The sequence below is a fragment of the Mus caroli genome, unplaced genomic scaffold (assembly GCF_978045245.1).
Source record: "Mus caroli unplaced genomic scaffold, Mus_caroli_1 scaffold_3, whole genome shotgun sequence".
Lineage (NCBI taxonomy): Eukaryota > Metazoa > Chordata > Mammalia > Rodentia > Muridae > Mus > Mus caroli.
Genome location: NW_028227258.1, coordinates 82529231 through 82553722, shown reverse-complemented (window position 1 = coordinate 82553722; position 24492 = coordinate 82529231). Strand labels below are relative to the sequence as shown.

General features: G+C 41.4%; 1 protein-coding gene across 2 annotated transcripts in view; it reads right to left on the bottom strand.

Annotated features, from left to right (window-relative positions):
* The window catches only part of Rxfp1 (relaxin family peptide receptor 1), a 114694-nt gene that overhangs the window by 48853 nt on the left and 41349 nt on the right, over positions 1-24492 (bottom strand). For both annotated transcript variants that reach the window (XM_021158615.3, XM_029475590.2), the window contains exon 2: positions 14018-14155. In XM_021158615.3, the coding sequence (XP_021014274.2) occupies positions 14018-14155 (138 nt within the window). The remainder of the gene's footprint in view (positions 1-14017; positions 14156-24492) is intronic.

Below are 24492 nucleotides of genomic sequence, written 5' to 3'. Positions count from 1 at the left end.
CTTCTTCCTGTCAATTTCGGTTACTGCTAAAGCTGAGCTGCTGTAATGATAAATCCATGATAGGCTCACGATAAAGTGTTGTGACTTTAAACCAATTGCCATGTCTGGGATAGTGTCTTTAACACACTGAGTGGACACTTGAGGTTGGAATGGAGCCATTCCAATTCTTTTTCGCTCTCATTCTTCTTTTCATTCTTTCTCACCTTTCTCTCCCCCACCACACACACATACAGAGAGCAGTGGCAAGAACAGAAAAACGTGAAGTCAGAGCAGCTGCAAGGAATTTTTGACTAGTAGAAACAGTACAAACCTGCTTATTCTTCTTGAGATCTGGACACATATTTTGTAGAAATTTCTCTTGAAATAGTAAAATATTCACAGAAACAAGCCTCTTGGTAATTAGTTTTTTACCTTCTTTTGCTTGCCAAGGCATTTTCTCCTTCCTAGGCTTTACTTCCTCCCAGCAGAAGGCAGGCACACAGAACTCGAGACATGCGGCCAGAATTGCAAAGTTGGAGTTAGCATTTTTAAGAGAACAGCTTTTTAGTATTATGTGTTTCTATATTTTAACTCATATATGCTTGATATTTTAAGGATACACAGTTTTTTCATATATTAGTAACTATTGCAGGAATTTAATTCTCTGCTTTTTTTGGGAGGAGATCTAGAGTAATCTACAGAGCACTTTATATTGAAAAGAGTTTGGGGGAATACTCACGAAATGAGTGGAGTACTTAGATATATGCCAGTGAAGGAAAACCCAGTCTTCTTTGTGCTAATAGACTTTAGAAATCAAGACATTTTCAAGAACATAGACTTCTTTGTTACAGTTCTCATCTATTTTGCCAGTGTGGGGCGTGGGAATCTGCATTTTCTATAGTATGGCTGGGTTTTAAGTCAAGTTCTTGGGGGAACAATTTGATATTATTGTATTTTCAAAGTGAGCCAACTCTTTGATAGTGATTGCTTTTGAGGGCAGTATTCTTCTCACAGGGTTGTAATGGGGAATAAACCTGATGCCCTACATAACAGTCCAACAGAGGAAAAGGAAACCTTAATGTTACTACAACCTAGTCCTCCTTGAAGTTTGCAAATAGTTCTACTGAAAGAAGAGTAGTAAAAAATGAGAACAAAAACCAACTAACTAAGCAACAACAATAACAACAACAACAAAACCCAAAATAACAAACCAACAAATTCCATCAGTGTCCTGTTTCAGTAAGTCTAAATGCAACAAGAAGCATGAGCATCTAAGGCTCCAACTTCAATGAGTGTGAATCAGATAGAATCCCAGACAAAGAATTAAACAGAATGAGAATTAGTTGTACAAAGAAATGAAAGAGCAACAGACTCTTGAGCGAATTCCAAGAGAATACAATCACATGAATGACAAAAGGAAGTCAGCATGGGATGCAAAGTAGAATTCAAACAAGAGATAGAAACACTGAAGAAGAACTAAACTGAAACACTGAAGAATTCTATGAGCCAAGTGGAGAAACTCAATAGAAAAACCTCATCCGAGCTGGAGAAATGGCTCAGTGGTTAAGAATGAGTGTTGCTCTTCCAGAGAACCTGAGTTTGATTTCTAGTCAGGTGGCTTACAACCACTGGTAAACCCAGTTCTAAGAGATCCAATCTTTAGAACATTATGAAAAGAGAAGATCTCAGAATCATGAACATAGACAAATGATAAGAGTTTATTGCAAAAGGCATTAGAAAATAGTTTCAATAAAATTATAGCAGAAAATTCCCTAAATTTAAGGAAAGAATGCCCATCCAGGTACAAAAGGCAGTGAGGATACCAACGAAACAAGATCAGAAAAGAATTTTCCTACATTATATTAGGAGAAGGATTAACTATCCAGAATAAAGAAACAGTGTGGAAAAATATTAAGAGAGGAATACAGAGCCACATATAAAGACAGGCCCATCCCAATAGCAGTCGATTTCGCAAACAAAATAAAGCAAAGCAAACCAAACCTTTAAAGTAAAGAGAGCTTTGAATGATGTTATTTCCAGCTCTAAAACACAAAAGCCAACCTAGACTATTATACCCAGAAAAACTAGCTATCACTATTGAACGGAAATGAAAAAGTTGGCCACTATTGATAGTCTGCTATACTCATAGATTGATGCCTAAGCCAATTGTCATCAAAGAGATTTTGTCCATGAACTGATGGGAGCAGATGCAGAGAACCAGAGTCAAGTCCTAGGTGGAGGCAGGGGGACCCTTCAGAGGAGGAGCAGGAATGTTTGTAGGAATCAGAGAGGTCAAGGAAAACAGGAGAACATGGCCCACAGAATCTACTAAACAGGGCTCATAGGGCCACCAAGAGACCCTGTATGGTTCTGAGCTAGGTCCTCTACATGTACCTTACAGTGTGTAGCTTTGTGTTCTTGTGGGACTCCAAACAATGGGAATGGGGATGTCTCTGGCTCTTTTTTGCTGTGCTTGAGAACTTTTTCTTCCTCCTGGTGGCCTCTTTCAGACTTGTTATGAGGGTTTGTGCCTAGTCTTATTGTATATTGTTATGCCATATTCAGTTGATACCTCTGAGAGGTATGCTCTTTTTGTTTTTGTTTTTGTTTTAAGGGGAATGGGGGAGGAGTGGATTTTGGGGTGAGGGGAGTGGGAGGGATGGGAATGGAAGGAGTAGAGATAGGGGAAACTTCAGTTAGTATGTAATGTATGAAAGAATGAAAAAAAAACAGATAAGGGAAGAAATGAGTGAGATGGAAAGGAAAAAGACAATACAAAGAATCGATGGAACCAAGACTTAATTTTTCAAAAGTTAAAATTGACAAATCCTTAGCCAAACCTAAAGAGAAAGGGAAGATTGAAATTAATAAAATGAAATTTGAAATGGGAGATGTATCTTAAAACTGTGTATTTCGTAAAATAGGAAAACTTAAAAGAAATAGATGAATTTCTAGACACATATGATCCATTAACTTAATCTGAGACAATTTAAAATGAATCTGTAAGCAGCAAGACTAGAATATGAATAAAAAGTTTCCCAACTGAAAAAAAGTCCAGGTCCAGATGGATTTCCTGCTGAATTCTACCAAATCTTTCAAGAGCTAACACATTTGCTTCTCATTCTAGTCCAAAGTAGAATAGGAAATCTACCAAACTGCATTTAGTGAAGCCAGTGCTATACTGATATCCAGATAACGAAACAAGAAAAAGGAAGAAATGATAGACCAACATCCCTGATGAGCATAGATGCAAAGATTCTCAATAAAAAAAAATACTTGCACATTTCATTCAAGAACACATGGAAGGGTCCTTTACCGTGACCAAGTTGGTTTTAGCAAATAAATAGACTTCAAAAGATAAAATACAAATGATCAATAAACATATGAAAAAAATTTCCACCTTACCAGCCATCAGAGAATGTACACATCAAAACTACTTTGAGGTTTCATCTCACCCAGTTAGAATAGCAGTCATTAAGAAAACAAATAACAAGTGCTGGTGAGGATGTGAACAGAAGGGTAACTTTTTACTCTGCTTGGGGGAATGAAAAGTCATTCATCTATTATAGAACGTACTAACAGGTCTCTCAAATCAAGAGATCTACCATATGTCTCAGTTACACCACCTTGGGGGTATAGCAGAAGGACCTAAAGCCAACATAACAGAAATGCTTGTACATCAATGTTTACTGCAGCACTACATGCAATCACTGTGTTATAGCGCCAAGGTTAGCTGTCTAACCGCAGACGAATGTATAAGGAAATGTGGTTTATGTACACACTGGAACTTTTTTTAACCACAGAGAAGAAAAGCTGTGCCACATGCAGGAAAATGAAGACACATTCAGATACCATTAGTGAATTAAGCCACCTGCAGAAAGAAAAATATTAAGATGTTCTTTCATATTTGCTTCCTAGAATTTCTATAGATACATAAAATCACACTTGTATAAATGCTGTGAAAGTGGCAGTGAAACTGTCTAGGGAAAAAGAGTAAGGAGACAGTTGAGAAAACACAGCATGGGGGTTTGGGGAGATGTGTTCCGTGCGCAATATATACTGGTATAAAAATGTCTTTCAATAACACAGTTCCATCTACAATCAATATACATAATGAAACATATTTTAAAAGCATATAATATGTATAAAGTCTACTGAACATCACAGGTCAGCACATAGAACACTCGAGATTACTGGATTTTTTTCCCCTACTTGTGTATGGCTTGACATCAAACCAAGGTTTACTGCTACTGCACAATATTATAAGATAACATTAGACATACCACTGGCTTGTGAAATGAGCAAAATTCAGACTTCAATGTGTGTTTTTTAAAAAACCAAATGTATATCACTTTCACACTGTTGTACAGTTGAAAAGTTGGAGCAAACTATTGTAAGTCAGGACTGCTTACATAGGCCCCTATATACTTTGGAAGTCTGCCCTACATATTTCAGAGGTTGATTCTGGGTTCTCTGATGTTTGGATTTCTCTGTAGAGGTGATGAGTACATGGTAAGTGCTTTATAGTTATGGAACACCCAACACTTAATTTTGAATAATCAAAAATTGAAAGACATTCCCATTGGAGAGGAACCTAAAATAAAGCAGGGTGTGATGCCATCTTGTGTTAAATGGTCTGCGCCTTCATTAAGATGGAGGAGTACATCTAATAGTCTACAAAGCATACACCATATTGGTTGAAGAACAAGTAGGAGTTCATTACTAAGATCTGAACTTATGCAAACCAGAGCATTCTTGGTGCTCACATAGTCATTCAACATTCAGCACACATTCTTGGCAAAGAGTGGAACATCGTTTTTCAAATAAAGTGATTATCCTTAAAAAGAGAGATGCCCCAAACTACTGGCATGAGCCAAGGGATGTAGAGTGAGTTCAGCAGTTTGTCAAAGCAGTTGTACGGAGTCTCTTTGAATTTTAACAGCAACAGTAGTTTGTTGTATGGAATGAACATGCCTCTGTCTGTAGTCTTAGTGACACCAGAGGCAAATATTTGAAGACACCAGGGAGTGTGTCATTATCCTGGGCAGCTTTTAATGCAAACTAAGGCCAGAGAAAAGAACTACCAGCCCTCACTTCTTATCTAGTAATATTTGTTCTGAGAAGAAAATCCCATGGGGACAGCCTGGTCATACCTTATGTATTACTATTAGATATTTTCTCTTGATATAGGTTTCATTTTGTTCTCTACACTAGCCTCAAATGCCTGGGTTATCTTCCTTCTTTAGTCTTTCAGGTATCTAAGACAGTACCTGGGTGTTCCCGTGCCTGGCTCTGAACAATAGTGGATAAACACAAAAAGTGAAGATCGGGCGGATAATTTTAGAAGACCCAAGATTTCTGCTACTTATATTTTTGAGACTACTGAATATAAAACCAATTTGTTTTGAACATAAAATACATGTAGGCATGGTGGTGTAGGCCTATAATTCCAGCTATGTGGGAGATCAAGTTAGAGGAGACTAAGTTTAAGAGTTGCATAGGATGCAGAGTCTGGGAAACTTAGTGGGGTCAGGTCTCAAAATAAAAGTAAGAAGAAGGCAGGGTCATAGCTCAGCGAGAACGCTCACTCATATTAGTCCCTAGGATCAATTCTCAGTTCCTCAGAAGATACAAATACCCAAGCATAACTGTACATTAATACCAGAATCATGACCAATGTCACTTCCCTTCCTTTGTTTTTGACATTAAAAAAGACAAACTACCAACTTTAGTGTAGTATCCTGAAATGGGAACTGACTCCTGCTCACACCGCTGGGCACAGCCGTCCTCCTGAGGGCAACCCAAGATGCTTATTTAAAAAGCTATGGAATATTTAGTGTTTCTGAATTTTAAATGCAGGACAAATTAACATTAAGAGTCCTTGACTATACTTCCATTTTCTAATCCTATTAAAAATATATACCATCACCATCACACCCCAAAATAGACACTGTTTATCTAGTTCTCATAGATTAGCAAATGCCAAGCTAGCATCAGAAGCACACTCTGGGGTTGGTGTTAAAGTTTTTCTTTTCTAAAATTCTTTGCTCTCTACCCCTTTCCTGTGTTAGGGAGCTAGACTTTCACACTTCTGTCATCTGAAAAAGGATGATACCGAAGTTCAGAGGTTCACAGAGGAATTAAATTCTGGAACTTTAACTTCAAACGCTTAAGTCTGACCTTTGACAGTGAGTTTGCAAGCGTATTAAAGAGAAGCATTGGGCTTTTCTGATCACAAAGTAGACAACAACCTGGGCCAGAAAAGGACAGTTTAAGGGTTCCCCATTTTTGGAATCATATTTTCCACACTGGATCTGGAGCAGGGTGGCCTGGGGACCATTGGACAATTGTTGCAGAGCCTGGCTTGACATTTGGAGCAGCAGAGTAGAAATGGCCACAAGGGCTGAGCATCAACATGACTGCAAAAGTTCTCTAGGGCCACAGCTGTCTCAGGAACAATGAAATGACAGCTTTGATCCCCAAAGGGCTAAGGATGTAGGCAAAGGAGACTGGGTGTGATGGTGTCTGTGACAGGCTAGTGATTATTCAGAGGTGTTTATGGTAGAAGATCAGGTTGATTCTTGCATATCTCAGGGGCTTTTGTGGTTGCACATGATGAGAGCCAATCAGACCTCTGTCTCTGTGGACCTTGTATCCTGGCATCACAGAGATTCATGAGCTCAGCTTGAATCCCAGTAGAAGGGAAATGGATGAGACATTTAAGTGGTTTCTGTCTCTTGGAAAGGTGGGAAGCTTGTAATAGCAACAACCTTTGCACAGAGAAAGGTTTGCATGAATAAAGATTATTATTCATTTGGGAGTGTGAGCTGACATTCCCAGTTCATGCATAGCATAAGGCTTCAGTTTCCCCACTTGAAAGGTACTGAAACAGTTCCTGTCTCAAAGATTGTCAGGAGGATTAAATGAGGCAAAATACAAACTTAAACTAGTATTTTATATTTAGTAACTATGGTTAAAAAGATCAACTCATTCTTGCCATTTTAAATTTGGAGGTATATTTAATTTTTATATATTACTTTTCTAAGAAGAAACTTAAAATACTTTCCTTTACAAAATTAAAATGTTTTATATATCATGTAAAGGGAGGCTCCATCCAATTTAAATTTTATGAACAAAAGATTTGTTTGAAGGCGAATTCACATATGATCATTATCTAATGAATAACAGCACGGACATTGTTCTTCCACCGAGGTAAAAGCAGAATATGGGAAGCTTCTGTATTTGGACACGTGTCCATCAAGGGTCCATGTGCTAATAGAGCCTTAGTCCTTAGCCCCTGCCATTACCAAGGGGCAACAGAACTCTTTTTTTTTGTTTTTTGAGACAGGGTTTCTCTGTGTAGCTCTCGCTGTCCTGGCACTCACTTTGTAGACCAGGCTGGCCTCGAACTCAGAAATCCGCCTGCCTCTGCCTTCCGAGTGCTGGGATTAAAGGCGTGCGCCACCACGCCCGGCGCAACAGAACTCTTAAGAACTTGGACTGATTGGGAATTTTAGGCCACTTAGAATGGTCCTTGAAGGGGACCCTAGTCCCTTTGGGCTCTTGGCCACGAACAGTTTTCTGGCCACATGCTCCTGTCATGGCATTCTACCTTACTGTAGGCTAAAAGCAATAAGGGAAAAGTGGTCATGAACTGAAACTTCCCAAGCTCTGGTCCCAAATGAGTCATTTTCTGTTAACAGGCTGACTGACTATCTAAAGTGTGTGTTAGTGATGAGAAGGAACCACACAAGCCAAACAGTTGGGATGGGATTCTGACGAAACGGTGTTATTAGGGGACTGCGTAATCTTTCTGCATTTTCATTTTCTTTATTTATAGAATGGATATATTCCAGTATATCTAATTACAGCAAGGATGAAATAAAAGGAGTCATACGAAGGACTTATATTGTGTCTGGCACACATAAGTACTCAGACATAGAAGAAAATTTAGTTATATCTCTTATTAGATAAAATCAAATACTGCCAAGAAAGTAAGAAGAATCATAAGAAAGCTATTCAAATATGGGCTTTCCAGTGCACAGGGATGCTGCCAAATAGAGTGTGTTATATTAACAATTGATGTGTAGAGGGAGGCACAAAGGAGAAGCAGGTAAGGTAAAGTCTGCAAAGGGCTTGCTGTGGTTCAAGTGTTCACCTTCTCCCAAAGCACCCAAAGGCTTGGTCCCAATAGTGCTGCTAATGAGATTTTTATGTGGTGGAGCCTAGCAGGAAGTCTAGAGATCCTTGGGCATGTAGCCTGGGAGAGGACTGTCATCCCTTACTTTTTATCTTTTACTTTCTGGACATGAAGTGAATAGCTCTACCCTGCTATGGGCTTCTACTTGGACCATCAGTCATGGATCAGAACCCACAGGCTGGGCTGGGCCCAACTGGTATATGAGCCATTTGTGAGCCAAAGTAAACCTCTCTTATTAATGAATTTTCTTAGGATCTGGTTATAGGGCCAGGAAGCTGACACACAACTGCAATAGAAATTCCATAAGCAACCATCCCTGTCTTTGTGGGGAGCTTCCCCGGGGAAGCACAGTGCAGTTTTCTCTCTGCTATCAAAGCTGACTTCTGCTTACTGATAACTTGTTATTTCACTTTTGTGTGTTTGCTTGTGAGCAGGAAGGCAGGGAATCCACAACTGAACTCACAAAGATCTGTGGTACTGCATACTAATTTTTGTTTGCATGTGCCCAGTAATGCTATGCTACTAACCTTTCTGACTGGGGACAGCTGTCTATCCAGGGCCCAGACAGTTCTCAGAAAGAACAAAGAACACAGCTGTGAGAAAGGCTCATGATCATCTAATAAGGAAAAAATATATTTTGTCCAATTACATGTGGAACAACCAGATTGGAGCCAAAGTAGCTCACCTATTTGGTCCACGGACACAGGAGACAACTTTCTCTGCCTGAAACATCCAAGCCTAGATACAGGGAGACCAAAGACATTCAATGATCACTCCTACTGTATGGAGTTCTTTGAAGTTATCCAAGGTTAGCCTGTTCAGCTTGCTTTTCCTTTCCAATGGAGGTCTCACCAAAGACTCCGTCTGTCCCCTAACCACCTTGATGTCTTTCCTGGGTGCTCTATGTGGGCACCTCTGCCTCTTCTGTTTATGAGTATAAGGAATATTTTTCTCTATTCCTATCTTGTGCCTTCCTCATTGCTGTGTATTACTATCCATCCCACAAAACAAAATAGAGTATCCAGAAAAACCTGTTTTTCATGTATAGGGCAACTCTGTATGAAGGGAACTTATCTTCAGGGAGTTTATGCCATGTGCAGTAAGGTATAAGGTTGAGTCACTGGAAATAGTGTCTAGAATCCAGATTGTGTTCATCTAGACTGGGACTCAGTTCTATAGAAGGAGTACCTTTTTCCGTTTTGTGTCCCCTGCCTTGACTGCTGTAAGGAATTCCTGCACTCTGGTGGCTTGAAACAATAGAAATGTCTTATGTCATGGTTTTAGAGGCCAGCATCTAAACTCAAGGTGTCAGCAGGGTCACTCACTCTGCCTGGGCTCTAGATCTTCTCTTGCCCCTTTGGGCTGTTGCTTATTTCTTTTGCCTCTTTCTGCCCATGGCTACCACACCTCTGTAGTCATTCTCTCTTTCTCGCAAGGGCACTCTCAGAGAAGAAATGGGATGAAACCTCTTCCAATATATTTGGAATGGTGTACAGAAGTGAGACAGTATCCAACAAAGTGGTGTGTCCTCCAGGAACCTAAGAATGTGACCTTATTCAGAAGCAGAGTCTCTGGAAAGACAATAAAGACAAGGATCAAGGCCATGCTCAGATTTAATCATTAGGATGGACCACAAAGCCAATGAGATCCTAGGTCTCGTACTTGTTAGGCAACAGCTATCATTGAGTTTCAACCCCAGCTTTCACTCAGGCATTTGATGCTATTTTAACTTTACACATTTACTACTGAGTTGGCACTCGGTTCGAATGAACATAATGTGGTTTCTGCATGAGAACCATCAACATTTTGTAACCAAATTCCCTTGGTGTTTACCCAGGCTTGTCCTCCCAAATGTCTGATTGTTCTGTCTCAACAAATGAAAGGTTTCTCTGCTTTGCAACCAACACACCAAATTCCTGCTGATGACTTTGGAGTTTTGCTTGGCTTGTACTCAGAATGTGTTTATGAAAAGTCTCAGGATAGATGAAAACTATATTAGTGACACATGGCAAAAAGAACAGGAACTATATGGGAACTATGTTAATATGCGAACTTGGAGAAGTACGTTTTTTTATCTAAATAATTACACATGTCTAATTGTAATCAGTCATTAATAATACAATTAGGCAATAATTGTCTAATCTATCTAAGTGAATTACAAATGTAATCTCTGCATTCCTTAAGTTTTTAGAAAGATGGGATTCTTTCCCATCCTTAACCCCAACTGAAAGGTTATAATTTTTTTTTTTAAGCCAAGCAGTAGTAGCTCATACCTTTAATCCCAGCACTTGGGAGGCAGAGGCAGGCGGATTTCTGAGTTTGAGGCCAGCCTGGTCTACAGAGTGAGTTCCAGGACAGCCAGGGATACACAGAGAAACCTTTTCTCGAAAAACAAAACAAAACAAAGCAAAACAAAACAAAACAATTTTTTTTTTGGCTTGAATCATGCCCATGAAAATGTTCAATGGTTTAATAGTGCTTTAATGATTTTGTATCAGGTGTTTTGTTCTTGAGACTTGGTTACTGTATTTGTTACTCTTCTTTTTTGTTGGGATGAAATTCCTGATAAAATAGTTTAAGGAAGGGAGAGTGCATTTTATCTCACAGTTAGGGGAATGAATCATGGCTTGGGAGTCATGGCAGAAGATGAAGGGTGCTGGTCACCTTGCATCTAACAGTGAGAATGCAGACAAAGATGAATGCGGGGGCTTAGCTTGCTTTCTCCATTTTATTCAGTTTGGGACCCCAGTCCGTGTTATGATATCCACACAGTTGGGGAGGTGGCTCGTCCTACCTTAGTTAATTCAGTCTAGAAACTGTCTCACAGAAGTGCCTAGAAACTGCCCTTTTTGGTAATACTAAATTCTTTCAAGTTGACAATCAAGGTTAACCACTGCAAATCTATCTCTTGTAAGCTTGACACACAAATATATCACTTTAAAGCCACTTTTGTTTTCTGTACATATAAGCTCATGACCATCTATTAATGAAAAAAAATATCTAGCACAATTACAAAAGTCCCCCATATTTTTTAAACAGTTCCAACACAGTACAAAAGTCCAAAATTCCAAAAAGTCTTGTCTAAGACTCAAAGACAATCACTTAACTATGACCTCCTATTATAAAAATGGATAACAATGCCCACCTTTAATATACAGTGGTATAGACTAAACATTTCCATTCCAACAGGAAAGAATGGGGACACAGAAAGAGAAGGGCAAACCAAACCAGACCAAAACCCAGGAGAGAAAACGTCAAATCCTGCAGCCTACTGTTCGGCAACCAGGACTTTTGACCAAATCACCTGGGCTCCACAGGGGTTTATTAGCCCTGTTTCTCCAGCTCTGCCAGCTGCAGCACATATTCTTTCTTGTGCTGCCTCTGCTCTCTGCCTGCAGCTTTTCTTGGTGGCGTCTCCAATATCCTGGAGTCTCCAAATGCAATGTAGGCTTTACCTTTCCAGCTTCCTGCGACTCTTTTTCAGAGTCCCTTCCTTACAGGGACTCTAACCCTAGCACATGTTGGATGGCTGGATCCACTTTTAAGGAGCTTGCGGCAAGCCTACACGACTCCCTCACTCTTGCATCTTTCATGCTTATAAAATCAGTACCACACAGATGGCTGTTGCCAAGTTCTGCTGCCAGCTCCAGGTGTAGTCTGGCTCCCTTCAACTAGAGCCGTAGCCATGGCTGTGTGCTGCTGGCTCTGAGGCAATTCTTCTTCAGGGGATTACTTTGGAGCAAAGGACCAAGCATTCTTAGTTTATTCTCTCGCCTTCCAAATTAATTTGTGTTTTACAAGTTGGAGGCTTTACTGGGTAGGATCTTGTCCAGGGCACATTTCCTATTGTTCCATTGCAGAACACGATGTTTATCTTTTATGGTGCTAATCAATTTACATACTAAAGTGAGTGCATCTGCTACACTTTGTCCATAGCCTCAACTGTGCTGCTGTGTCTTCTCTCTTTCCCTGTAGATCTGAGCAAGGGAGTGAGGAGTAGTCATGCCACAGCCAGATCTGATCCTTTGCTCACCAAATGGGGTTCATTAGAACTCCTAGTCTTTTATCACCTCACTCTGCAGATGATGATAAAGTTCTGCTGTCCTTCCTGAATGTTCCAGACCACTCTGCCATGGACAGACAGACAGCAGCCCATACCCAGACATCTTAGAGGTTTGATTAGAGTTAAGTTCGGGACGCAGGCAGAATGAAGTCAGAATCTCTTTCAAAACGACTTCTAGCCTTGTCCTTTCAAAAACTTCAGGAGCTGGGTCTCCAATGTTCGTCTTTCCCTTGGCATTCTGACCATCAGAATGGCCCCTTAAGCTCTGCTCACTGTGGCCCAGGATGTCCTAATCCTGCACCTGCAGACTGTCCCACATTCCTCCGACAAAACAGTTTTAAAAACCTGTAAACCATGGCCATGTTAATCACAGCAAAGTTGCCACTCCCTGGCACCTATTTTCTGTATTAGTTACTATAAAAAATTATGTGTGTGTGTGTGGGCCAAGAAAGAAAAGCAGATTTTCTGTAGCTGGAAATACAGGCAGTTTTTAGCCTCTGGTGTAGGTGCTAGGCTTAAACTCTGGTCCTCTGGGAGAGCAGCAAGTGCACTTAATTGCTAAGCCAATCTCTCCAGAGCCTGTATTAGTTACCTTTAACGTTCATTGCTATGGCAAAATGTCTAACACAAGTGATTAAAGAAGGAAGAGTTTCTTTTGGCCCACAATTTGAGGGTACAGTCCAAACGTGGTGTAGCAGGAGTCTGAGCAGCTGGTCGTATTGTAATTATGTTTAGGGGAGAGATCATCCTGTGCACACAGCTCACTCCCCCACCCCTTTTATTTCCGAGACAGGTTTCTCTGTATAGCCCTGGCTGTCTCACTCTGTAGTCCAGGCTGGTCTCGAATTTAGACACACAAAGGTGCTTTACACATTTAGGATACGTGATCTCACCCCAGTTAACCCCATCTAGAAACCCCCTCACAGCTGTCCCCAGAGGTTTGTCTCCCAGATGATTCTGGATCCTGTCGAGGGGACAGTTTTACTCAGCCATTAAAATTACAGACTGTACTGAATCCCAGCTCACAAAGACCTGTCTGCCTCTGCTTCCTGCATGCTGGGGTTTTGAGTTAAGTTTTACCTTGAATTTTTCTTAAGGAAAAACGTTCTCTCCCACTAAAAAAAAAGATGTTTTATTTGACGATATACTTTTAACTGCCAATGATCATTTTAAAAGTTATCTGTATAGTCATCTCATTTAGATATTTTATTTTATACAGTTGGAAATATATGGCTTCTTCAAATATGCATGAAGTTTGTATATTTTGAAAAGGCCAAATTTCTGGTTTAATTTAACTAGCATTAGCAAGAATTTACATATGGATGTCTTAAAAAATGAGCAGCCCTGGGAGCATAAATTATCCAGATACTCAAAAAAGAAGAAAAAGGAAAAAAAAAAAAAACCCAAACAGCCCACAGCTGGCCAAGGAAATGAGAACAACAGGAGTCAGAAATAACTCAAGTTCAGAGTTTTTATCACCTGACTCTACAGATGGTGATGAAATTCTGCTGCTCTTCCTGAGCCGTCCAGGCTGCTCTAGCCTGGACAGACAACACCACCACATACTTGGACATCTTAGAGGTTTAAGTTTCTTAGTGAGCTCCAGACCAGCCTGGGCTTTACAGTGGACCTTACTTCAAAACAACAAACAGACAAAACCAAACCGAGTAGATCCTGAGGCAAATCAACTGTGTGCCAACACGAGCACTGAATTCCAGTCTTGGTCTGGTTAGAGCAGCCAGGCCCTGCTGCCTGGGGCTCAGCCCCTCACTCACCGCAGTGGTCCTCATCAGCTCGGTTCCCGCAGTCGTCCACACCATTGCAGTGAAGCAGCTGAGGCAGGCACCTGCTGATGTTCCCACAGGGGAAGGAGCCAAGGGGACAACTGACATCCTGTGCACTTCCGAGAGTGACTGGGGGCAGAGGGAGAGAAATACGACAGTTGGAAAGGGTAATGTAGCATCCAAAGTAGGCCCCATCAACGCTCCCACACATTTGTCCCTGGTCTGGTTAGTGTAGAAACATGGCATCGCTATCACCAGGGCCCATAGATGCTTTCCAGTGCCTCTGTCTCAATAGGGAGCTCTTAGCAAGTTCTTTTCCTAGGATTCTCTTACCAACTCCTATTTCTTTGTCCACTGTCCTCATCCTTCTGCGAGAGCCAAAGTGGTGAGAATTGAACCTGTGACCTACTTTATGCTGGACAAGTCGTCAGTCTATCACTAGACTTTGTTTCCAGCTCCCAACTGTGGGAAGGTTTTCTTAGCTTCCCTTTTAATGAACGCATGTTCATTTAACTCCAGTTCTATTCCTCTCTTCTATAGAAACCTTTCAGTTGGTTCTTTTGTTTGTTTTTGTTTTGTGTGATGGTTTGTATATGCTCAGCCCAGAGAGTAAGTAGCACTATTAGAAGGTGTGGCCCTGTTGGAGTAGGTGTGTCACTGTGGGTGTGGGCTTTAAGAACCTTATCCTAGCTGTCTGGATGCCAGTATTCTGCTAGCAGCCTTCAGATAAAGATGTAGAACTCACAGCTCCTCCTATACCATGCCTGCTTGAATGCTGCCATATTCCTGCCTTGATGATAATGGATTGAACCTCTGAACCTGTCAGCCAGCCCCAGTTAAATGTTGTCCTTATAAGAGTTGCTTTGATCATGATGTCTGTTCACAGCAGTAAAACCCTAAGACATTTTGTTTTTTTTAAATCAAGAATTTACTGTGTCTTTCCCATGGCCTCAGAATCAAGGCTGCTCTGGTTTGAGGGCATTGGGAAGCAAGTGCCACCCGCTCATTTGTGTATCGGATGTTCCTAAGTGTGAGACCCTGGCAAGACTGTGCAGGGCATTGGCTAACTCCCAGCTGCCGTCCTGGCAAGGGCTGTTCTCCATTGTAAGGACACAACTGAACAAGTCAATAAGTGATTCCCAACTGAGAGGCGCACCAAGAAATGAAACCTGAGCTCTCATGGCATAACTGCTGGGATCTGTAAGGTGGGCTTTTGAGAACCGGGTCTGACTAAACGGAGGGGAAAATAAAGAGGAGAACCTGGGCAGCAGGAGGAGGTAGGGGCGTGGGGGAAGATGAGCAGGGGTGTGTGTGGAGGTGAGCATATTTAGGCTGAGGATCAGATAACTTAACAGGTCCTGCGGAGCACAGTGAGCACATGTGTGGCCTAAGCTGAGGCTGGGGAGACAGACAAGGGAGAAGACGTTGGTCTTTGTTCAAAATGCAAGAGAAACGTAAGGTGGACCTGGGCCCTTCAAGCTAGGGAGGGCTTGCGCTTTCCTAACATTGCTTTTGGCCACTGGAGTACGGTCATAGATCTCAAAGGGTGAGAGTGGGCTCTCAGCCACCTCTGAGGAGTCTGTGGTGATCCAACTGAAAGATGGTGGAGTTACAGGGTGGAGTCACAGTTCACACACACAGGTAGAAGAGATAGCGGAAGTAGCTGGAACAGCCAGGGGCCAGGCGGCACTGTTACTCAGTCTCCTGGGATATGATGGGCTGCGAGGAGAATGGGTGCCACATTCATTCCCTCTCGGTTCCATCCTTCACCTGAGCCTCTCGATGTGCGGCTTTCTTACTCAGCATCAGATCCACTCCCCACCGTACCACCTTTTAGAGACCCACAGACCCCATCCCCCATTTCCAGTGGTACTTCCTAGTCTCATTCCTTCTGCACTTCCTGGGAACCCTGGCCTGTCGTTTTGGAATTCCTGCCTCAGATTATACTGCCTTGCTTCTCAGTGAGATTCTACTCTTTTTTTTTTTAAATTTCATTTTATATTTATTTATTTATTTATTATTGGGCATTTATTTCATTTACATTTCCAATGCTATCCCAAAAGTCCCCCACACCCTCCCACACCCACTCCCCTACTCCCCCACTCCCACCTCTTGGCCCTAGCGTTCCCCTGTACTGAGGCATATAAAGTCTGCACGACCAATGGGTCTCTCTTTCCACTGATGGCTGACCAGGCCATCTTCTGATACATATGCAGCTAGAGACATGAGCTCTGGAGTGTGTGTGTGTGTGGGGTTTACTAGTTAGTTCATATTGTTGTTCTGCCTATAGGGTTGCAGATCCCCCCAGCTCCCTGGGTACTTCCTCCAGCTTCCAATGGTACTTCCATTGGGGGCCCTGTGATCCATCCAATAGCTGTGAGCATCCACTTCTGTGTTTGCTAGGCCCTGGCATAGTTTCACAAGAGACAGCTATATCAGGGTCCTTTCAGCAAAATCTTGCTAGTGTATGGAATGGTGTCAGCGTTTGGAGGCTGATTATGGGATGGATCCGGGATATGGTCCATCCTTTCGTCTCAGCTCCAAACTCTGTCTCTGTAGCTCCTTCCATGGGTGCCTTGCTCCCAATTCCAAGAAGGGGCAAAGTATCCACAGCTTGGTCTTCGTTCTTCCCAAGCTTCATGTGTTTCACAAATTGTATCTTATATCTTGGGTATTCTAAGTTTCTGGGCTAATATCCACTTATCAGTGAGTATATATCATGTGAGTTCATTTATCGATTGATAGAAAATTAGTTACCATTTGAAATCATGTTTTTAGGAGATAATGTGTTCTGAATGTCCCAAGCCAATTTAAAATTAAATGATGTATACCCCTATGAACACACAATAAAACAAAGAGGACTATGAGAACTTTGGAACTTCAGAGAGTTGGACACATTAATTTGCCCCTGCTAGACCCCAACTTAAACCAAAGGGAGTTAACCAAAGGCTATTACAGCTTGGCTCTCAAATCCTCTTATGAATTTTTTTTCATCTTATGATGACACAAGAAAGAAACACATTGTAACAAAGTTCCTGACATTGTTTGCCCCTTGAGGGGTTTGGAAAGGGACACGCAGAATGGGAATATTAGAGATGCAGACCCAAGGAGTAACAGCTGTCCATAGATACTTGGAAGAGAGCGTGTGTAGTAAACACGGGAACTTCGTGCCTTTGTCTTGCAGCTGGTGAAAGAGTGGAAAAGTCCAGATACTTGAGAACCTTTTGTCTACCCTATTCCGACTTTGAAGGGTAGCCACATAGGAGGGTAAAGTAGATTTTATTCTTTAGAGCTGTTTTCATTGACCACAAAATAGAAGGGAGGGTGCCTTTCCTGTATGTTTCCATACCCACACAAGCAGAGCCTCTTCTACCATCAGAGTCCTCCACTAGAGTGGCACATTTTGTTAGACAAGATGAACAGACATGAGTCATTGACTGTTGTTTACAGTATAGTTCATTCTTGGTCTTAGCAAATGGGATTTTAGCAAATGTGTAAATGTGTGTTCACCATAATTGTAATGTTGTGATGTAAAACTAGACTCCAAGACCTTGGGAGATGGCTTTGTGGCTTTGAGCACATTGCTCACACTGAGGACCTGAGTTTGGTTCCAGGAAGCAATGTTGTATAGCTCACAACTGCTTATAACTCCAGCTTCAGGGAGATGCAGCCAGTCTCTGTGGGCACCTGTGCTCTTGCACATTCTCCTATACAGACTACACACATGCATCTGCAGCCCCACCTCACTCCACCCCCAGAAGAAACCTGGCAGAGGAATCCTAACTCCTGTGTCACACATGACGCTATGAACAATGTTCTTATGTGGGAAGTTATCACCAAATTAATCAGGTCATCATTTCCCCCAACTATTGATTGAACCACATTAGAAACTAAGATTTGTGTATCCCAGAACAGAGATGTCAAAAGCACATTTGTGTTGACGTTGATTTTTAATAACTTCTTAATTAAACTTTAAAATTTGAACTTTAAAGATCAAGATTAAAAAAAATTCTTTGACAACAAATTGTCAATATAAAAGTCACACTGTTCTGTCAATCACATTGTGCCTAGTGGCTCTTGCTCTATTCTATCCCCGAAAACTGTATAAAAACTGGCTGAACAGGCTGTCCAGGGCCGCTGCCTCTCTTTTGGGTGCTGGACAATCCCAGCATGCTGGAACAATAAACTCCTCTTGCTTTTGCATCAATCTCCAGCTCCACGTGGCTCCCTTGGGTGGGGTGGGAGTGTCCCTGGTGGCTAAGGCTCGTCAGAGTCTTACACTTAAAGTTTTAGCTGCATGAACATGGTTGTACATTCATGCTGCTGTTTTGAGTATTCTGAGTCACTTGCTTTGGTGACCACTATGTTTTTATGATCTTTTTGTTCTTGACAGTACCAAGAATAAGCCCATGGCCTCTGGAATGCTGAACATACACTCTGCTGCTGAGGCAAATTCCCAGCTTATATCTTATCTCTTAAATTTAAATTAATATTCAATGGCGGATACAGCTTTTCAATGACAGTGCCATGAAATTAGCCCATTTCCTTAACATTATAATTCAATATATACATTAGAAGCCTTATCTATTATGTTACAATTAGAATATAATTAATATTTTATTAGATTAATGCTAACTTAGAATTTTAAGTTGTCAAACTGACAGAGAACTTGCAAATTTTTTTTTGTTATATAATATTTATTTTTTTATTTTTAAATTTTTTTTGATTTTTAATATTTTTATTACATATTTTCCTCAATTACATTTCCAATGCTATCCCAAAAGTCCCCCATAGCGCCCCCCCCACTTCCCTACCCACCCATTCCCATTCTTTTGGCCCTGGCATTCCCCTATATTGGGGCATATAAAGTTTGCAAGTCCAATGGGCCTCTCTTTCCATTGATGGCCGACTAGGCCATCTTTCAGTACATATGCAGCTAGAGACAAGAGCTCCGGGGTTCTGGTTAGTACATCATGTTGTTCCAACAATAGGGTTGCAGATCCCTTTAGCTCCTTGGGTACTTTCTCTAGCTTCTCCATTGGGAGCCCTGTGATACATCCAATAGCTGACTGTGAACATCCACTCCTGTGTTTGCTAGGCCCCGGCATCGTCTCACAAGAGACAGCTATATTTGGGTCCTTTCAGCAAAATCTTGCTAGTGTATGCAATGGTGTCAGCGTTTAGAAGCTGCTTATGGGATGGATCCCTGGATACGGCAGTCTCTAAATGGTCCATCCTTTCATCACAGCTACGAACTTTGTCTCTGTAACTCCTTCCCTGGGTGTTTTGTTCCCAATTCTAAGAAGGTGCACAGTGTCCACACTTTGGTCTTCATTCTTCTTGAGTTTCATGCGTTTAGCAAATTGTATCTTATATCTTGGGTATCCTAAGTTTTGGGCTAATATCCACTTATCAGTGAATACATATTGTGTGAGTTCTTTTGTGATTGTGTTATTTCACTCAAGATGATGCCCTCCAGGTCCATCCATTTGGCTAGGAATTTCATAAATTCATTCTTTTTAATAGCTGAGTAGTACTCCATTGTGTAAATGTACCATAATTTCTGTATCCATTCCTCTGTTGAGGGACATCTGGGTTCTTTCCAGCTTCTGGCTATTATAAATAGGGCTGCTATGAACATAGTGGAGCATGTGTCCTTTTTACCGGTTGGGACATCTTCTGGATATATGCCCAGGAGAGGTATTGCTGGATCCTCCGGTAGTACTATGTCCAATTTTCTGAGGAACCACCAGACTGATTTCCAGAGTGGTTGTACAAGCTTGCAATCCCACCAACAATGGAGGAGTGTTCCTCTTTCTCCACATCCTCGCCAGCATCTGCTGTCACCTGAATTTTTGATCTTAGCCATTCTGACTGGTGTGAGGTGGAATCTCAGGGTTGTTTTGATTTGCATTTCCCTGATGATTAAGGATGTTGAACATTTTTTCAGGTGTTTCTCTGCCATTCGGTATTCCTCAGCAGGTGAGAATTCTTTGTTCAGTTCTGAGCCCCATTTTTTAATGGGGTTATTTGACTTTCTGGAGTCCACCTTCTTGAGTTCTTTATATATATTGGATATTAGTCCCTTATCTGATTTAGGATAGGTGAAGATCCTTTCCCAATCTGTTGGTGGTTTTTTTGTCTTATTGATGGTGTCTTTAGCCTTGCAGAAGCTTTGTAGTTTCATGAGGTCCCACTTGTCAATTCTCGATCTTACAGCACAAGCCATTACTGTTCTATTCAGGAATTTTTCCCCTGTGCCCATATCTTCAAGGCTTTTCCCCACTTTCTCCTCTATAAGTTTCAGTGTCTCTGGTTTTATGTGAAGTTCCTTGATCCACTTAGACTTGACCTTAGTACAAGGAGATAGGAATGGATCGATTCGCATTCTTCTACATGTTAACAACCAGTTGTGCCAGCACCATTTGTTGAGAGAACTTGCAAATTTAGGATAAAAATTTTTTATTTCCTTGAACTATCTGAGCGTAAAGTGCTCACCTGATATTACCCTTAGACACTTTGATATATATTCCCTACAAGCAAAGACATTCTCCCACAGCATGACTCAACCATCAAAATCAGATCCCCCAAGAATCCTTAGCTTCTGTTCAAGCTGTGGGTTCCAAATACCTGTTAAGCAAAGGGGTCTAATTTGGACTTGTCCCTTGAGATAATCTAATTCCTTAGTTTTATTTGGAACCACTTTTGTTGCTTTTAAAAATCATTATTGTATGCAAATCAAAACAACCCTGAGATTCCACCTCACACCAGTCAGAATGGCTAAGATCAAAAATTCAGGTGACAGCAGATGCTGGCGAGGATGTGGAGAAAGAGGAACACTCCTCCATTGTTGGTGGGATTGCAAGCTTGTACAACCACTCTGGAAATCAGTCTGGCGGATCCTCAGAAAATTGGACATAGTACTACCGGAGGATCCAGCAATACCTCTCCTGGGCATATATCCAGAAGATGTTCCAACCGGTAAAAAGGACACATGCTCCACTATGTTCATAGCAGCCCTATTTATAATAGCCAGAAGCTGGAAAGAACCCAGATGTCCCTCAACAGAGGAATGGATACAGAAATTATGGTACATTTACACAATGGAGTACTACTCAGCTATTAAAAAGAATGAATTTATGAAATTCCTAGCCAAATGGATGGACCTGGAGGGCATCATCTTGAGTGAAGTAACACAATCACAAAAGAACTCACACAATATGTATTCATTGATAAGTGGATATTAGCCCAAAACTTAGGATACCCAAGATATAAGATACAATTTGCTAAACGCATGAAACTCAAGAAGAATGAAGACCAAAGTGTGGACACTGTGCACCTTCTTAGAATTGGGAACAAAAGAGGGAAGCAAAAACCGGCCTGAGTAGGGCCACAGGCCTCATCCGGCCGGATCAGCGCCGGGGTAGCGGGAGCGCAGGGTTGCCTGACACCCGCCAGCTACCCACGACCCCCGCCGCAGGATTTTGGGACTGCTGGTGAGTGGAACACAGCTTCTGCTCCAGTCCAACCACGCGGGACCTGAGACTGCTCTGGTTGGGGAGAGAGAAATCCGGCCTACATAGGGCCACAACCCTCTTCTGGTCAGAAAAGCACCGGGGCAGCTGGGGCGCAGGGTCGGCTGACACTCGCCAGCTACCCACAACACCTGCCACAGGATCTTAAGACTTCTGGTGAGTGGAGCACAGCTTCTGCTCCAATCCAATTGCGCGGGACCTGAGACTGCATTAGTTAGGGAAGCAGAAACCGGCCTGAGTAGGGCCACAGGCCTCATCAGGCAGGATCAGCGCTGGGGTAGCGGGAGAGCAGGGTTGCCTGACACCCGCCAGCTACCCACGACCCCCGCCGCAGGATTTTGGGACTGCTGGTGAGTGGAACACAGCTTCTGCTCCAATCTTTAAACAGTGACAACGATAACAACTAACCCCAAAGATTACCAGATGGCGAAAGGTAAACGTAATAATCTTACTAACAGAAACCAAGACCACTCACCATCATCAGAATCCAGCACCACCACTTCGCCCAGTCCAGGGCACCCCAACACACCGGAAAAGCTAGACACGGATTTAAAAGCATATCTGTGATGATGATAGAGGACTTCAAGAAGGACTTTAATAACACACTTAAAGAAATGCAGGAGAACACTGCTAAACAGGCAGAAGACAATAAAGAGGAAGCACAAAAATCCCTTAAAGAATTGCAGGAGAACACTGCTAAAGAGTTACAAATCCTTAAAGAAAAACAGGATAACATAATCAAACAGGTAGAAGTCCTTACAGAAAAACAGGAAAACACATCCAAACAGATGATGGAAATGAACAAAACCATACTAGACCTAAAAAGGGAAGTAGACACAATAAAGAAAACCCAAAATGAGGCAACACTGGAGATAGAAACCCTAGGAAAGAAATCTGGAACCATAGATACCAGCATCAGCAACAGAATACAAGAGATGGAAGAGAGAATCTCAGGTGCAGAAGATTCCATAGAGAACATCAGCACAACAATCAAGGAAAATGTAAAATGCAAAAAGATCCTAACTCAAAACATCCAAGAAATACAGGACACAATGAGAAGACCAAACCTACGGATAATAGGAGTGGATGAGAATGAAGATTTTCAACTCAAAGGACCAGCAAACATCTTCAACAAAATTATAGAAGAAAACTTCCCAAATCTAAAGAAAGAGATGCCCATGAACATACAAGAAGCCTACAGAACTCCAAATAGACTGGACCAGAAAAGAAATACCTCCCGACACATTATAATCAGAACAACAAATGCTCTAAATAAAGATAGAATACTAAAAGCAGTAAGAGAAAAAGGCCAAGTAACATATAAAGGCAAGCCTATCAGAATTACACCTGATTTTTCACCAGAGACTATGAAAGCCAGAAGATCCTGGACGGATGTTATGCAGACACTAAAAGAACACAAATTCCAGCCCAGGCTACTATACCCAGCCAAACTCTCAATTAACATAGATGGAGAAACCAAAGTATTCCACGACAAAACCAAATTCACACATTATCTCTCCAGGAATCCAGCCCTTCAAAGGATAATAACAGAAAAAAACCAATACAAGGACAGGAACCACGCCCTAGAAACAACAAGAAGGTAATCCCTCAACAAACCTAAAAGAAGACAGCCACAAGAACAGAATGCCAACTTTAACAACAAAAATAACAGGAAACAACAATTACTTTTCCTTAATATCTCTTAATATCAATGGACTCAACTCCCCGATAAAAAGACATAGACTAACAAACTGGCTACACAAACAAGACCCAACATTTTGCTGCTTACAGGAAACTCATCTCAGAGAAAAGGATAGACACTACCTCAGAATGAAAGGCTGGAAAACAATTTTCCAAGCAAATGGCATGAAGAAACAAGCTGGAGTAGCCATTCTAATATCTGATAAGATTGACTTCCAACCCAAAGTCATTAAAAAAGACAGGGAGGGACACTTCATACTCATCAAAGGTAAAATCCTCCAAGAGGAACTATCAATCCTGAATATCTATGCTCCAAATACAAAGGCAGCCACATTCATTAAAGAAACTTTAGTAAATCTCAAAGCACACATTGCACCTCATACAATAATAGTGGGAGACTTCAACACACCACTTTCACCAATAGACAGATCATGGTAACAGAAACTAAACAGGGACACAGTGAAACTAAGAGAAATTATGAATCAAATGGATCTGGCAGATATCTACAGAACATTCTATCCTAAAACAAAAGGATATACCTTCTTCTCAGCACCTCATGGTACCTTCTCCAAAATTGACCACATAATTGGTCACAAAACAGGCCTCAACAGATACAAAAATATTGAAATTGTCCCATGCATCCTATCAGATCACCATGGACTAAGGCTGATCTTCAATAACAAAATAAATAATAGAAAGCCAACCTTCACGTGGAAACTGAACAACACTCTTCTCAATGATACCTTGGTCAAGGAAGGAATAAAGAAAGAAATTAAGGACTTTTTAGAGTTCAATGAAAATGAAGCCACAACATACCCAAACTTATGGGACGCAATGAAAGCATTTCTAAGAGGAAAACTCATAGCTCTGAGTGCCTCCAAAAGGAAACTAGAGAGAGCACACATTAGCAGCTTGACAAGACAACACACCTAAAAGCACTAGAACAAAAGGAAGCAAATTTACCCAAGAGGAGTAGACGGCAGGAAATTATCAAATTCAGGGGTGAAATCAACCAAGTGGAAACAAGAAAAACTATTCAAAGAATCAACCAATCAAGGAGCTGGTTCTTTGAGAAAATCAACAAGATAGATAAACCCTTAGCCAGACTCACTAGAGGGCACAGGGAAAGCATCCTAATTAACAAAATCAGAAATGAAAAAGGAGACATAACAACAGATCCTGAAGACATCCAAAACACCATCAGATCCTTCTACCAAAGGCTATACTCAA